Source organism: Mercenaria mercenaria, chromosome 12 (assembly GCF_021730395.1).
Source record: "Mercenaria mercenaria strain notata chromosome 12, MADL_Memer_1, whole genome shotgun sequence".
Taxonomy (NCBI): domain Eukaryota; kingdom Metazoa; phylum Mollusca; class Bivalvia; order Venerida; family Veneridae; genus Mercenaria; species Mercenaria mercenaria.
Window position 1 is genome coordinate 65,246,215 of NC_069372.1, and position 17,767 is coordinate 65,263,981.

The 17,767-nt window shown below is 34.7% G+C and overlaps 1 protein-coding gene across 1 annotated transcript in view; it reads left to right on the forward strand.

Moving 5' to 3' along the window:
* LOC123533439 (NACHT domain- and WD repeat-containing protein 1-like) overlaps positions 1-17,767 on the forward strand; it is an 80,568-nt gene that overhangs the window by 17,328 nt on the left and 45,473 nt on the right. The window contains exons 9-17 of the mRNA XM_053520625.1: positions 2,405-2,530; positions 3,030-3,161; positions 6,450-6,655; positions 10,605-10,753; positions 12,007-12,112; positions 12,508-12,720; positions 13,610-13,780; positions 15,542-15,701; positions 16,972-17,124. Of these exons, the coding sequence (XP_053376600.1) occupies positions 2,405-2,530; positions 3,030-3,161; positions 6,450-6,655; positions 10,605-10,753; positions 12,007-12,112; positions 12,508-12,720; positions 13,610-13,780; positions 15,542-15,701; positions 16,972-17,124 (1,416 nt within the window). The remainder of the gene's footprint in view (positions 1-2,404; positions 2,531-3,029; positions 3,162-6,449; positions 6,656-10,604; positions 10,754-12,006; positions 12,113-12,507; positions 12,721-13,609; positions 13,781-15,541; positions 15,702-16,971; positions 17,125-17,767) is intronic.

Consider the following 17,767-nt stretch of genomic DNA (forward strand, 5'->3'; position numbering starts at 1 on the left):
CAGGTTTGCCAAACTACAAAGGCATGATGACGGTTGTTTGGCAAACGGCTCGTTTAGGCAAATGTATGGTGGCGATTACTTTTCTCCAACGACTTGTTCTTGCCAAAATACGACGGTGATCATCTGCAAACTGATTGTTTTTGGAAAATTATGATAGCGATTATTTACCAGTGACTTGTTGCCAAAATATAATGGCGATTATTTGCCAAACGTCTTGTATTTGCAGAGATACAGTGGCGCTTATTTCCTAGATGGCTTGTTTTTTCTCTCCCAAATATATCATGGTGATTATTAGCTCACCAGTCACGTAGTGACAAGGTGAGCTTTTGTGATCGCCCTTCCTCTGTCCGTCGTCTGTCCACAATTACCATTCATGGGTTCCAGAGTTATGGCCCCTTAAAGGGCAAAAATTTGTTATTTTTGCCTTGTGAACTCAATATAGACCACATTTTGCAATCAACTTTAATCAAACTTGCACACAACTTGTATTGGCATAATATCTTGGCTCTTTTCGAAAACTGGCCAGATCCCATCATGGGTTCTAGAGTTATGTTCTCTTAAAGGGCCAAGTTTGCTATTTTGGCTTTCGCAGCCATATAGAGACTTCATTTTTGGTATGATTTGAAACAGACTTGCAAAATTATCTTCAATTACAACAAAACTTGGATTTCATGATGAATCTGTTAGATCTAATCATAAGTTCGGAGTTACGGCCCCTGGTTGACCCCTGAAAGAGCCAAAATTTGTTTACTTTTACCTTGTGAACATGATAGAAGTGACATTTTATACTTGATTTTAACTACACTTACACACAACTTAAGTCACAATAAGACCTCGGTTCATTTCGAAAACCGGCTAGATTTCATCATAGGTTCTAGAGTTACTGCCCCTGAAGGGGGCAAAATTTCTATTTTGGCCCTTGCAGCCATATAGAGGTTTCATTTATGCTTTGATTTGACACAAACTTGCACAGAATGATTATCTTGATGATCTCCAGGCCAAGTTCAAAACTGGGTCATATGGGGTCAAAAACTAGGTCACCTGGCCAAATCAAAGGAAATGCTTGTTAACACACTTGCTCATTTAATGTGCATGAAACTTGGTCAGAATGTTTGTCTGCATGAAATATCGGTTGAATTTTTTTCTGGGTCATGTGGGTTCAAAAACTAGGTCACCAGGTCAAATCAAAGAATAAGCTTGTTTACACCCTAGGGGCCACATTTTTGATTCTATCTTCATAAAACTTTGTCAGAATGTTTGTTATCATAAAGACTTGGACGATTTTAAATCTGGGTCACGTGGGGTCAAAAACTAGGTCACTAGGTCAAATCAAAGGAAATGCTTGTTTACACTCAAGAGGCCGCGTTTTTTGGTCCAATCTTAATGAAAATTGGTCAGAATATTTGTCTCCATGAAATCACTAGGTAAACCATGTTTACGCTGTTATGGTTACTCAGGTGAGCGATCTAGGGCCATCTTGGCCCTATTGTTTGCAAACTGTTTTTTTGTGTTTTTTTTTTTTTTTTTGGTTTTTTTTTTCAAAGATACGGTGGTTATTATTTGCCAAACGGTGTATTTTTGAAAAGATGTGATTTCGGGCGTTTGCAAAATGGCTGTTGCTTTTGCAAAAGTATGATGGTGTTTACAGGAATATATATATCTCCCTCTTTCACTATCTCATTTAAAAACCGATGTCAGCATCAGAATGTTTGTTATCATAAAGTCTTTGACGATTTTAAATCTGGGTCACGTAAGGTCAAAAACTAGGTCACAAGGTCAAATCAAAAGGAAAGCTTGTATACACTCTAGAGGCCACTTTTCGGCTCCAATCTTCCCGAAACTTTGTCAGAATGTTTGTTTTCATAAAATTTTGGACAAGTTCGAATCTGGGTCATGTGGGGTAAAAAAAAGCTAGGTCACTAGGTCAAATCAAAGAAAATGCTTGTTTACACTCAAGAGGCCGCGTTTTCTGGTCTAATCTTAATGAACATTGGTCAGAATATTTGTCTCCATGAAATCACTAGGTAAACCATGTTTACACTGTTATGGTGTGTCACTCAGATGAGCAACCTAGGGCCATCTTGTCCCTATTGTTTGCAAACTGATTGTTTTTTGTGTTTTTTTTTATTTCGTTTTTTTTTTTCAAAGATAACGTGGTTATTATTTGCCAAACGGTGTATTTTTGAAAAGATGTGATTTCGGGCGTTTGCAAAATGGCTGTTGCTTTTGCAAAAGTATGATGGTGTTTACAGGAATATATATATATATATATATATATATCCTTCCCTCTCCGTCTTTCACTCTCTCATTTAAAAACCGATGTCAGCATATAATATTTTTGCATTTGTTAAAATAAAATGTAACATTTTACAGAAAAAATGTTCCTGAATTGTTAATATTTTAGTTACTGAGACTGAAACTGAAGAAGGGCTCAAACCTAAAGGGGCTTCCAAGCATTTTCTATGGCTAAACAGAACTATAGAGGATATAGAGCAACAAGAGAGTAGCCATGCCTTGTCTAGATTTATGGGTAAGTCCAGCTGTTTTTACTTTCATTGCTATCAATAACTATCTTAAAGCAGAATATTTTATTAACTAAAAGATATAGCTTTTCAATTTCGAAGTCACTTATAACAAATAGAAAGTATCTATACTATTAACGTATTACCAAGCAATCATAAAATATCAGCTGATACGGCTTGATCAACGACAGTACATCAGTTTGCAAAATGACGTTATTTCAGTCCGATATAATTTTGTCGATTTCGATATCGACTCAATGTTAGACAGTAATCGGTTTGTCGTTATTAGTGTGTGCTTGGGTTTTTGAAGAACACATGTACTTGCAAAGTTAAATGATATTTGTCCTGCTCTAAGAATTGTATTTTTAAGTAGAGACACGTTTTAGTGGAAACTGATAAAAACTTATCGAGAAGCATTTTTATTTTGGAATGTGCATTTAGTGTACTAGTATTTTTAAAAGGGTTCTAATATTTTAGCTCTCTAAATAATGTTATCTTTGTATTTAGAGTGCCTTGGTCCAGAAGAAAAAGTGAAAAGAGCAAGACAGATGTTAAAGGAACTGAAAGAGGATAAAATGCAGAAGACTCTAGATCCAGATAAGATTCTGAATTACAGTGTAAATTGGAGCCTTTCAGGGGGTAAAACTATATCATTTATTGTAACTGTAATTCTATTACTGACTCATTTTTTCGAAGAAGAAAGTAGTGTTCAGTGTACAGTAATATTTCACTTCTACATTTATTTGAAGTTAATCAAATTGACGAAAGAAATACATTTCGAACTGCCGTTTTTCAAATCTCAAATTCGATTTGTTCTTATTTCAAATTCTTACAAAATAATATCGGAACATAAAAGATCAGTATACGGATTAATGGGTTTACGTGAAATTGTCATTTGTTTTTTAGAAAGGTATAATTTAAAAGATATGTTTTTACAGAAAATACAATATTGCATCTACGCTTTTATTCTGGCTACCACTTTTATACATAATCTAGATTAAAGACGGCCTCTAGTTGAACTGAAGCAATGTTGAATTCTTTGCCTTGATGTATTCTTATGACTATAAACTCGAGAAATGGTTAGCCAAACAACGCCTAGACGAGCGAAAACATACCGTTTATTTTACTCATTGATAACTTTAATTAAGTAGTTACTGGACATTATCTTTGTTTTGTTTCGTTTTTAGATAAACAGGGTATGTATTTCAAGTGCTATAACAAAATCATTCCCCTGGTCTGCATTTTTCACTACTAACATATGTTGTTGAACGGTGTTTCTAATTTCCTCGTGGACAATTTAAGGACCTTACATTTTTGTTTCTGCTCGATTTCCAATACAGTTTGACCCAACGACAAGTCATATTTTATATATAGTCAAACGTGTGTTTAGCAGCCAGCTACAGAATGACACAGTCCGGCTGCTGAACACCGATCGCTGCTAAAGAACATAATATCAGTTTGAGAAGTAACCTGACTGACTGCTTAAGGCAAGTGACATCTTTATACAGGTGCCCGCTTAGGCAGGTTTAACTTTATTCCAATTGTAATTGCTTAAAACTGACAGAAAATTCAAAGTACTTGTAACACAAAATAAAATAACGGATTTGGTTTGTTTTTCGGAATTACGTTCAAGGCTAAAGGTTTTTATTAACATTTTTAGAGGAAAGTGAGCTATTGAGCTTGTTTATGATATTTCTAAAATTGCCAACGTTTACAGCATGTAAAATTAGAATTAAATGTATTGAACTGATGAGAACTTTCAAGTAAATTTCACCTGTAATAAGGCATTTCTTCCTCTAGATGTCAGGTGTTTGTCAACACAGATTTGCCACGTTTGCTTTGGAGATAGGCACAAAAAATATTTTCAAAAACCATGCTAATTACGTCTTTTTCGTAGGTTGATAATATTTATTTAACTTTGTCGTAACACTTGAATACCTGTAATAATCTTACCCTACATCCTACAAAAAATAATACTTATAGTTAGCATTAATATCCTGGGAAAGTATCTTTAAGTCAATAGATGCAAAATTTGTTTTTTATTTATACATGTACTTAATATAGTACTTACTAAGTGACAAAGCTGCATGAAATTTTTATGACCATGTGTATTTGTCTTTCTGATCACTGCTATTATTTGTAATTTTAATGTCTGAGTTCGGACAAATCCAGGATAAAATTGTTTATGGGAGACCGGTATCAAGACGGCTTACAAAACTGCCGACGTTCTTACTAAAGAGTGATAGAGGTCTTCTGTTTTTCAATTATCCCCAGACCCCTCACCAACAAGTCTTAAACATCATTTCCAAATTTCAGCTAACGAAACTGTTATATAGTATCCAACATTGTGCTTTGTTGTTAATGAAACAAGAGCTCTATACAAAGCGGGGCAGTTTACGCCCGAAGTTCTAGATCAGAGGAGGAAGAAGTAAAGTTAAAGATTTGTTTGACTGAGTATGTCTGAATTGTATGGTCGCTGGTGGGAATTGTGGAGTGTGGGGAGCGGTGTCAATGTTTGTGTATTTTGGGGAGGTGAGGGAGTTATATGAACTCACAATGGAACCTTAAACTGTGATTATCCAACCAAATTCATGTTCTCTGCATCTCATCGCCATCTGCCGATATGCAAAGTATGCAAAGTCATTATCTTGAGGTGGTACAGAGGGACAAACTTGACCTTGCTTAACATTGCCAGCTAGTTCATGCCCGCGAACACTAAAGCACTAGAATATTATTATTTTAGCGGGGTTGGGTTTCGGTGTATGTTAAGAGTTCAGATGAGGGAGAGGTAATATGGTGGATTATATTGCACTCTTTGAAAATAAAAGTGATTTTTGTGGGTGGTGGTGTAATATTGGGATCGGGTAGGAGGGCAGTAATCTGAACAGTTGCAGTCCTAAAATCAACTCATCACCGCTTATGTTTATACCCAGATTGAAGTCAATATCTTGTATGGTTTTTAAGATATGCTCTTGACACTAAATATGACCGACATATTTGACCATGCTGTGACCTTAACCTTTGCCCTATAGGACTGATTCATCCGCTCTGCACATCGTCTTACCGTTAGCTACCTATATGCCAAGACTGAAGTTAATACCTTGATTGGTAATTAAATTATGCTCTTGACACGAAATATGAAGAATAAATTTGACCTTTAACTTCATTTGTGACATTGACCGTTGACCTACCGACCTGGTTCATGCAATCTGCACATCGTCTCATCGCCATCTACCTATATGCCAAGTTCAAAGTCAAAACTGTAAATAGCTATTATTATATAGTAAGTTACGATCCGGACAAGACATATGAGGATTAAATTTAACATTTGAGCTCCATTTGTGACCTTGAACATTGACACAAAATATGACTGAGATTTTTTGAGACCAGGGTTTTGGACTATGCACATCGTCTCATCACCACCTACCTATATGTAAAGTTTAAAGTCAATGCCTTGAATAGTTATGCTCTAGACAAGAAATATGTGGGTCAAATTTGAACTTTCAGCTTCATTTGTGACTTTAACCTTTGACATACCATTCCTGTTCATGTGCTTTGCATATTTGTCCTTTAGCCATAGTCATAGTCCAAGTTCAAAGTAATTACCCTTTATGGTTATTGAGTTATGCTCCGGACAAGAAATATGACGGACAGAGGGACAGACGCACACGCCATCTCATAATACGTCCGTTTTCCAAAAAGATATAATTTGTTAAGAAATCATATAAGTATGTTAGCTGTGTGGTTGTTTAATCACCATAAGAATTTGAATCATACAGAGTTAGTACAAAATGTTTTAAACAATGAACGGATGATATGTTTATTATATGTATGTATGTCCAGTTACAAATATGAGTGTTCAGATGCCGTTAGAATTGATATTAATACATATCACAGTAACTTATCAGTGTTGCTGACTTTGTAAAGGTATTGATCCTGATGGTTCTGAGGAACATAGAAAGTATCTGGAATCACTGTCAAATGGCTTTGTTGAACACATGACTGGTATGATTGACAAATCGATCGCAGAGAAGGAAAAGGTCAACGATCCATTGATTGAGGAATGTATTCAACACATACGATTCTGTCAGTCCAAGTGCGAAGGTTTCGCTGGAAGGAAAGAAACATTAGAGGTAAAATGACGGTTTTATTTCGTTCTCAAGAATAGCTACAGTAGCGTTAAAGTAAATATAATTTAATTTACAAAACGACAAAATATAGACTAAAGATTTTCCGAAAAATCACGCTTTAAATAGCAAGCAAATGTTAGTACCCAGCACGTAAGTAATACATGTACATATTATCAACATTAGATCTTACTATTCTTTATTTCACAAACAGTATTGTTATTACAGAACTAAGGTTCAAAATCTTATTAAATCAGCAAAACGGAGCTATTTGTCTAATAAAGTTGAAGAAAACAGATTTGATTCCAAAGGTCTATGGAAGTCTCTTAAACAGTTAGGTTATAAGCAGAAATCAAATGAGAGCTCAAATATTGTATTAAAAGTCAACGATGTTATTTGTCATGATCCTGTAACCATTGCAAATCAGTTTAATGAGTTTTTTACAACCGTCGCATCCAACCTGGTGGATATGTTACTTAGTGCAACAAATGTTTTTAACTATGTCTTCTATTTTTAAATCATTCTATCGGGACAAACCTAAACGTTTTGAAGACGAAACAGGTATTCGTCCAGAATTTCGTTTACATCACGTATCTGAACAATTTGTATATAAACAGCTTATGTCTTTGAACTCTGCGAAGAGCACAGGTCTCGATGGCATTCCTGCAAGGTCAAAGATGGCGCGTCAGTTTTGAAACTTCCCATAACGTATATAATTAATTTATCCATAGATTTGTCAGTTGTTCCTGATGAAATGAAACTTGCACGTGTTACCCCACTATATAAGAAAAACAGTCCTCTCGAAGTAGGCAACTACCGTCCTGTAAGCATTTTAAGCATAGTTTCAAAAATACTTGAACGATCGGTATATAATCAACTCTCAGACTACCTTGAAAAACACTCCTTGCTGTTTGAGTTCCAGTCAGGGTTTAGGTCTAAGTACTCTACTGATACATGCTTAATTCATCTTTTAGATTATATAAAGCAAAATAATGCAAACGGCCTTTATACAGGGATGGTCATGTTAGATCTGCAGAAGGCATTTGATACCGTAGATCACAAAATGTTATGTGAAAAGTTATCAGAAATGGGCGTTTTATGTACTGGTTGGTTTAAATCATACTTGGCAAATCGACAACAAATTGTTAAAATCAACAATTGTTTATCAGAACCTATGAATATTTCTTGTGGAGTTCCCGAGGGTAGTATTTTAGGTCCTCTCCTTTTTCTTTGTTATGTGAATGATATGCCGACCTGCATTGATCCATCTTGTAAACTCATATTGTATGCGGATGACAGTGCAATACTTTTTGCTCATAAAAATCCCGATGTTATTTCAAAACAATTAGGACATGTTATGGAATCTTGTTCATCATGGTTAACTGATAATAAATTATCATTACATTTAGGTAAAACAGAATGTATGCTATTCGGATCATCAAAAGAATTACGCAAGATTTAATCATTTGATGTAACTTGTAACACTCATGTCATACCTGCAAGAGAATCTGTTACTTACCTTGGTTTTACTATGGATAAGTTCTTAACATGTGAGGCATTTGTTAATAGCATTATTAAAAAGGTCAACTATCGAGTAAAATTTTTGTTCAGAAATTGCCAGTCCAAAAACAAAAATGACCTTAGCGTCTGCCCTTGTCCAATGCCATTTAGATTATTCTTGTTCATCTTGGTATTCCGGTCTAAATAAGAAATTGAAATCAAAACTACAAACTTCACAAAACAGAATAACTAGATTTGTTTTAAACTTACCTACTAGAACCAGTATTAATTATGATGTTTTAGAAAATATCAATATCCTCAAAGTATGTGACAGAGCGAAGCAACTACGTCTGAATCATGCCTTCAATATTTTTCACGATAAATGCCCAAACTATTTGAAACAAAACTTTATTAAAGTATCTGAGATACATACAAAGACAAGCTTTAGTAAAAACAATTTTGTAGTTCCGAAAATTTCATCCTTTGAGTCAAGCACATTCTTTTGTCAGGCAATTTCAGATTGGAATGCTCTGCCAAGCAGCATAAAAGATATAAAAAATAAGTCACGTTTTAAATCTGCTTTAAAAGCACATCTGTTTAAAGAAGGGAAATTACTTGAGGAAAGCCAAGTTATAAGATATTAATATTTAGTTTTTAAATCCAATTGTTATTTAAACTTTAGTTGTTATTACTGAGGTACTCACTGAAATAATTCTCTTTAGTACTTCCTTTTTATTTTATTCTTCTTTCGCGTATTAGTTTTTCACTGATGATTTTTTTCTTTTTACTTAACATATAACTAAATCGGTGCCATAATGAGTCGAGGACCCCATTGGAAGTAAGTGCTCTTCAAGCTACTTTCATGGGTTATCCTTGGTATAAGATCAGCGGAGAATAATTTAGGAAGCACGACTAAACTTGAAATAACTTTTTTTATGATTTTTATTAGTATTAAATCATTGTCTTTTTATAACTTTTATCAAACTATCTATTTGTATTCTTTATCTATGTTTAAGCAATATTATGTGAATGTAAGTCACATGTTAGTTTTAGAATTTGTTCGCTTAGTTTTAAATATCTTACAAAACTTGTCTTACTTAATGCGATATTTGTAATTTTAGATTGTATATATGATCTTATACCTGAATAAATCTATCTATCTATCTATTAGTATGCCCCAATCACCATCAAACATTGTTTGGCACGGGTTTTCATATATAACAGGAGAACACGTTCAATACATTCACATCGGATAGTAATGTCGATATTTAACTTTAATGCAGTTCAAACATAAACCTCCTAAAACAGATCTGAGCCCAGTCGTTCCAGACTTTAACCGGCTGTTAATCTAACCTGCGGTTAAATACCAGTCTTTATGGTAAACATTGATATGATGTTTTGGTTTGATTGTAAAGACATTTTAGTGTATATAATCCTTAACTCAAAAATTGCATTAACATTTTTTTTAAGTTCTTTTATGAACCACTGTTGCTGTTTCAAGTTAAGTAGCACCTAATTTCGTACTTCAGTCAATATGTGTTTTTACGGACCTGTAAAAGGATATTGACCGCGGACGCAGAGGTCAATATCATTTTAACAGGTCCGTAAAAACACATAATGACCGAAATATAAGTCTATAATTGTTATATTATATACCCTTTTCAAATGCACCCATTTGACTGGCCCATTTTTCATACATATAAGAAAAAGAGAGTCATTATGACTTTTGAGGGTCAATATCGCTTTTGCGGACCCGCGCGTGCACCCCTTTCGACCAGTCAAAAGAGCGCATTGGAGAAGGGTATATAATATTAGAACATATACTTGTACTGATGTTACACATGCTATGCCAGAAATGACCCGGGGAAAAATTTATATTGTATTGTACTGCATGGTACAGATACAATACGGGGATAAGGAGTGATAGAATCTACGTAACGCAGACGCTGCAGAGACTGCATTTTCCAAACTCAGGCATAAATATATCGACAAAGGAGTGGCTGAGCTGCAGTCGATCCGCAATAAAAATGCATCGTAAGCGTATGCGTTTTAACTGAACCTCCAACATGGACAACAGTGTAGGAATCTATTATAATATAGATATTTTAAATTTCTTATGTGAATTATCGCAGCATTGTGATTCCTCAAAATAAGGCATTTTCATACTTGGAGGATCTCTGTTGTTTGATAAAAGAAAATGATATTAGTTTGTGGAATTTCAAATTTTAAAAGACTCCTATTTTACACAGTTAGTAGACAGTTCGTAAATTTAGTTTTCGTGTGTCAAACCTCTTCACTTAAACTCAGCTGTAACTCACTAAATACTAATGTTATGATTTTTGTATATCTTTTTTTATTGATATTTAGTTGAAGTTGTTCTAAAGACTGGCAAGGACTTTTACAATAGATGCATATGTACAAAAATGCAAAGATGCACTCGATTATATGATTTCAGCAAATCAAAAGTTACCTCACCAGCACTAGCACACCGAACCAGCCATTCGTGCTACACGGAACAAGCGGCACTGGTAAAACATCGATCCTTGCAATGGCAGCAAAAATGGCTGGCCAGTGGATGGGCAGACAACCTATGGTCATTTTGAGGTGACAGATTTTTCTTAAAAAAAAGAGTTTACAATAATCGAATTTCGTTCACTCGAAATGCATTTACTCGACAAGCCGCGCTCACTTGAAATAAACATGAAGTCCCAACATTTTTACCTAATATATCTTCAATGTTAATAAAATGCAATTTCTCGATATATGATGTGTGTTAGCGTGTCTCGGTTTGTGTTTTCGCTAATCATGTCGTCAGTGTCATATAATCTCTAAACAATTGTTTATTAGTTTGAAATTAATAGCCTGAATGCAACGTTCATTAAATTGAGTGATTATTTTTTTTCAATATTGGTTCGACTGACGAGGAATTCAATCTTTAACTTTTATTTCACCAATATCACGATATACATAAAGGAATACAATAAAACTGCTATAACTTATAGTGATAAAGATATTGACGAGTAATCCAGAGTAGGGCCCGGTGTTACCTAAAAATATTCATAGTCAATTTGACAGATTATCAGATGCGGTCGCGACGACAGACGAAATTATTAAGTAGTCCCTTGGCACTTCGAGCGATCACAATTTGACTGTAGTAACTTTTAAACAGAGTGGTAAACTCTTACATCCAAGCTGTATGATAACCTAGTGCTGTAAATGACTATATGTTGATGTCACAGAGTGAGAAAGAAGAGCAGCCAGACCGGGATTCAAAACCTTGGACCTCGGAATACCGTTCCCATGCTCTATCAATTGAGCTACCCGGCTGATTACACACTTTTCTCCCCGTCGTTCTAATATTGTGACAAAGACGTGATTTATGAATACGTCGTATATGAAATATGGGCCTTAATTCATTACGCTACTAAATGAAAGAAAGCGTTCATTGTATTATTTTCTTCTATTCTTCTATAATTTGTAGAATATGGAATGCAAGAAAAGAATGAATCACAGGTTGTACTTGCAGAAGGGAATATTTGGCTCTCCAGTAGCTGATTTGGCGAGAATCTCGTTACTTCCCACATAGTTACCCTGTAGCCGGATACTCCAATCTGCTCCTATAACAAGTGAAATATTTTTTTTACCGGTGGTCTGTAATATCTTTGACTCATTTTGTATTGCTACACGTAGACACTTAAAGTGTCAAAAATAAGTAGATCCAACAAAGTCTCTATTAATAATAACTGACGTTTGTTCATAGTATTTTTAGTGGACAATGATACCACATGTTAAGCACAGTGTATATTCGAAACACGTGAAATTGATAATATTTAGTAGCACCATGTCCTATCTTTCAGATTTTTGGGGACTTCACCTGAGAGTTCAGACCTAATGTCTCTGTTATACAGCATCTGTTCACAAATCAGGCGGGCTTATAAGCTACGGGCTATGCCAAGGACACAGGTTCCAAAACATATTAAAGTCATTTATGTTGTAATACTGTAAACTGACTGAATACAAAATTTGAATTGACTTTTTTGTATCTAGAATTATAGCAAATATAAATGAAAACGGGAACAAATCTCACGGTCTAGGTGATAATAAAATACATATTTGTTTGTCCTCCACAAGTTTTAATTACGCCGATATATTCCATTTGTAATGAAAGCTTCAAAACAACGATATTTTTACTTGAACATACATTTTAGTACAAACAAGGTTATCTACGAGTATTCAAAATTATATACCGTACCAGTGTCTCTACTGATAACCGCAAATTTGACAGGCATAACTGGTATAATTTGAAGGCAGGAGGCAGCGCTATCTTCATCAAAATGTTTTTTTTTCTTTTACTTTAGGAAATAACTTATCAGATCGCTGACTTTAAATTACTGATGTTAAAAGGGCGTCCGGATCTGAAGTTGTTACTCATCCTAGACTCCCTGGACCAGTTGGACCATGCATACAATGCAAGGCAAATGGCCTGGTTATTCACGAAACTGAATCCCCAAACAAAAGTGATCCTATCAACACTACCAGAACCTGTTTACCAATGTTTCCCAGCTCTACAGGTATTTGATATACTAATTTGTGATTATACCCACATTCATATTTTTGTTGACGGATTTTCGGACATTAAAGAACCTTCCATTACAGGAGCCTGTTTGTCAATGTTTCCCAGCTCTACAGTTGTTTGTCAGTTTTTACGGTAACTACATACCATCATGTTTTCATTTTTGTTCAGGGGTATTGTCTGTTTGATTCAACTATCAGTTATCAGGTAGAGGTTTACGACAGTGCCCTACTATGTTCCGTTTTAAGTTTGTTTTGTTCTCAGTGTATATATGTTTTTCTTTGTCAAAGAATTTCTATGTATATGTTAATCATGTTCACATTCATATATACACAGCTGTGTGGGTTGCCTCCTTGGAACGTGGCTTTTCCTATTAGATATCAGATTTCGTATTAGATATTTTCATATTTTTACCAGATATATGCAGATTCATTGTTCGTTATTTTTACTTCTTGTACGCGTATGAAGTATCCTTAAGAATTCATGTGAAAAAAAAATGTCCAAGACTGCAAAATATGTGACAGCCTGTCGTCTAAATGATAGGGCCGAGCAACTGATGGACAGTCTTTGTTTATATTATGTAAATATACTTACCTCATCTACCATATATATCGATCTTTGCAAATATGACAATTACTTATTGATCCGACTAAACAGAAATTGTCGTGAAGTGGCAAGATCCATGTATAATGAACTCTATTAGAAGATATGATATCTACCTTTTTAAATGACTTCAACAAATGTTGAATTTTGATAATTTTATTCTTATGGACAACATGCATTTTTTCTCTGTGTAAATTTCTAGCTATCATGAACATATTGAAATTTTGTTTTCGAAATTTTACGTAAATATTGCCTGTATTATATCCGTCTATCGTCAAATTCAGGCTAGTATCACAAATGTCCAAAACTTTGTGGAAGTGCCAGTGCTGGAAAAGTCAGACGTTCGAACAATTCTGGATAACTGGTTACAAATGCGAAAACGGAAACTGACCGACAAACAAATGCAAGTGATTCTTAAAGCCTTTGACCAGTGTCCAACTCCACTTTTCCTTAAAGTAAGTAGCCGTTTTCTGCTATGCTTAAGTTCTGTGAATATGCTTTAAACTGTTGTACGTTTGTCTTTGATATATAAAGAGAATGTTAGGTTACTGTCTTATAAAACTAAATTCATTAGGCAAGTCGAAGAAAATATAAAAATGTTTTCAGCCTAATTTCTCGTAGACGAGCCTAATAAATTAAAATGTATAAAGACATGAACCTGTTTAAAATCAATTTTTATTAACATACCCACCAACTAGATATGTGTCTGCTTTAAACAACAGTTTAAAGATTAATACACCACTAACTTACGTGGCCAATATACACAGCCTATTTGGAAATTTGAATTTAAATAACATTTCCTAACACTAGAAAATAAAGGAGGAAAAACTAAGACTAACATTTGTTTTGTGCCCAACTTCTGTGTACTGCTTAACATGATTAAATAATTTTAATTTTCTGCCAGTGAAGTTTGATCCGAAGTCGGATACCTCTTCTCACCGAGCAAACGTAAGGCCTGCGTTAAATTTCTACAGGGTATAACGCCGCTTGAAAGAAAAAAGATAGATAACCGTTCCCTCAATAATCTGATTCAATAACATACCTTTCCAAATGCAATATTCCTTGATTTAAGTGCAGAAATCTAAAATGCGGATGATTAAGCTTCCGTTTCCTTGAGCGATTCCGTTATTTATAATAATGACTTTTTGTGGTTATTGCATTACATTTTGTGACGGCCTGACGTTACGGTATCTAATAAAAGCGCGTTTATAAAGAACGTAGCATAAGTATGTTTTTGTAGTCGTTCTCAAACACAAGGTGGCGTCGTTTTATATAAAAGGTTACAAATGAAGTCTTCGTAAATGACCTAATAAAGCAAAATTTATTATACCTCTAGATTTTTTCTTTTATTTCGCATGAAGGTAGGATAAATAGTATTTCGCGATACTCGCACTGGTCTCGTTTTTAGCTCACGATGAATTCGAGAAGTGCTATTTTGTTCTCTAACCGACCGTCGTTCGTCCTTCGGCTAGAAATTTCTTCTGATGACATTTCCTCTGAGATTGTTTGGTGGAATTTAATAAAACTTAGCTTGGATGTTTATTGGAAGTCTTACCAATATGGCTGTATGGAAAGCTTTGACAGCTTTCTTCTGTAAGTCTGCAGGCAAGCTGCCAAAGTTATCTGGTAGAAATATAACTAATCATATCAGTTTTATATTTATGAAATAAGATGTTGGTTAAGTATAATTTTAAGTACAGTTCCTCTACATAGAATTTTATTAGATTTCTGTTTAAGCGTAAGATATGTATGTTTTTAATAAATAGTTACAACTACAATTTTTGTACCTTAACTTGGGTGACAACTGTTTTATTAAATAGTGCTAACATTTCAGACGTTGAATTTCTTGATATAGTTTTCATGTACAACAAATATGTGTAATTATGCTATTTGAGTCTCTGTAAACCTTTTGTATCTGTGATGTTTTTTAAGTGGCCATTTTACCAGCGGATTCAGAAACCCTGTCATTCAACTGCTGACGCAAATTGGTGCACTGACATCTATATAGAAGTTTCATATTTGATTGATAATTGTTTTTCAGACCCAGACTGGTAATTATTTTTATAACATATTTTAAATATCTGTTATTTTAATACACATCGAATTAGGAGTCAAAAGTCCATGCTTACATACGTTAATGTTAATAACACTGCAGGCAACTTGCAACACAGATTGTTCCGTTATTATATATGAGGATCTGTCTCTGTGTTTTACAGCTGTCCTTTGAGGAGAGTACAAGTTGGACATCTTTTCATTCGGTCGAGAAAACCATTTTACAGACAACTGTCCGATCAAGTATTGAACACTTGTTTGAGAAGCTGGAAAAGTTACACGGGAAAATACTTGTTTCCAGAGCGTTGGCATACTTGACATTGAGTATATATTATTGATTACTGGGTTTTTGACTGACCATGAACGTTTTATCGAACACTTTAAACAATAGTTCAGGAATTAATCTGTCACTTATGTAACATAAAATAATTGTCCTATTTGAATTTTATCCTTTAATGATTTCTAAAAAGAAAAATGTAAAGACAATGGACAATAATATAAGCAAATTTAGCTTAAATTAAAGCTCCTCGCCCACAGTTTGTGCGAAATTTTTCAACATGTTCATTTCCTTGGCATAGAAAGTACATAGAACAAAATGATAAAGTAGGTGAAAATAAAAGTTAGATATTAGTAAAATGCAAGAAGAATGTTAATTTTCTGCATTATTTCAAAAGCGTTGCAACGGTTTGCGAACTTCTGCACAATATTGTTAGTTGTTTGTAAGAAGATTTTGCAATAATCTTATGTCAATAAGTTTGTACCACTAATCACTTTCAGATTACTCCTTTTTTTTTTGGATGTTTGAGAAAAATTATTTTTCACCTCAAGTGTGTGGGTTAGTCCCTTTAAACACCATTTTATCGACATCAGTATCTGTTATCCAGACTTTCAATGAAAATCCACTGACCCTTCACAAAATTATCGGGGGTCACCATGTGATTCCTTTCCATTTGACCAATGAATAAGCTGGAATCTTGCAGGAGGTAAACATAACTGTTTGTGGTTTCATTTATAGGGAGGTTTATTTTTAACCATGCGGTGTTTTTTTTCTGATACAGATACACACACAGACACTTGTGTTATGATCGTCACCTATGCTCAATACATATTAAAATTCCAAAAAAATATTCGCTAAACTTAACCAGGGGCGGAGGAGAGTGGGGTGGGTGGGGAGTCCTGACCCCAAGTGTCTGTGAATACACATTATCACCTTAACTCTTACCCTGCTAAATTTCTATAATGAACTTGGTCATCTTTCAATTTGGACAGTACCATTAACTGTTAAAAGATACTGATTGAATGGCGAACAGTGCATCCGTGCAGGCTGATCATGATGTGCACTGGTCGTAAAGACAGAATCAATCGTGTTAAGCATGATAAGGGTTAACAAATACGTACTGTGTCATTTCCTTTTGTGTCAGTTTGTATTTGTAAGACTTAATTCGTCCAAATAATAAAGAAGTATTACAGGCCACAACGGAATAATCATGTAAGTATAATAGCGCAAAGGATAAATTAAAAATCCTCAAGTATAGAGGTGGAATTGCCTTGCAGTTTTAAACAAACACAAATATTTCTTTGATTTTTATTACAGCAAGAAATGGAGCTTCAGAGGCTGAGCTCGAGGACATACTGTCGTGTGATGATGACGTATTAAATGATGTGTACATGTACTGGACACCTCCAATGCGGAGGTTGCCTCCCTTACTGCTGGTCAGAATCAGAAATGATTTAAGCCAGTATCTAGGTATATCTTCTCTATGTATAGTTTGCTTGAAAATTAATGTTGCGGACACTATATCGTTACGTAAAGACTGTATCTAACAAGTTAGGTAGAGTTTGAACAATAACAGTGTTTCAATTTGTTTAATATAACACATTTAAAAGCAATCGTGAAGGTCAAAATAAATGCCACTGTCTTGTATCTGATGGTATAATGCATAAAATACTTTAGTCTTTGAGAGTAATATGTACACATCAGTATGAAAATCCGAAAACATGCATCTGTTCATTGTTTTCTGAACAATCTCAATTGTATTTAAAATAATTTCGTCCATTCCCGTGGCGTTTATATAACCCTTGAAAGTTGTCAGTAAAATAAGGTGCACGGGTCAGTATATATTCCAATGACCGTGAACTAACAAAGCAAGTCAGGAAAAAAGGTCATGCATATCATCTTATTTCTGCTTAATGCAAATGAGCCGCACCATGAGAAAACCAACATAGTGCGTTTGCGTCCAGCATGGATCCAGACCAGCCTGCGCATCCGCGCAGTCTGGTCAGGATCCATGCTGTTCGCTAATGGTTTCATTTATGCGGATGCACAAGCTGGTCTGGATCCATGCTGGTCGCAAACGCACTATGTTGGTTTTCTCATGGCGCGGCTCAAA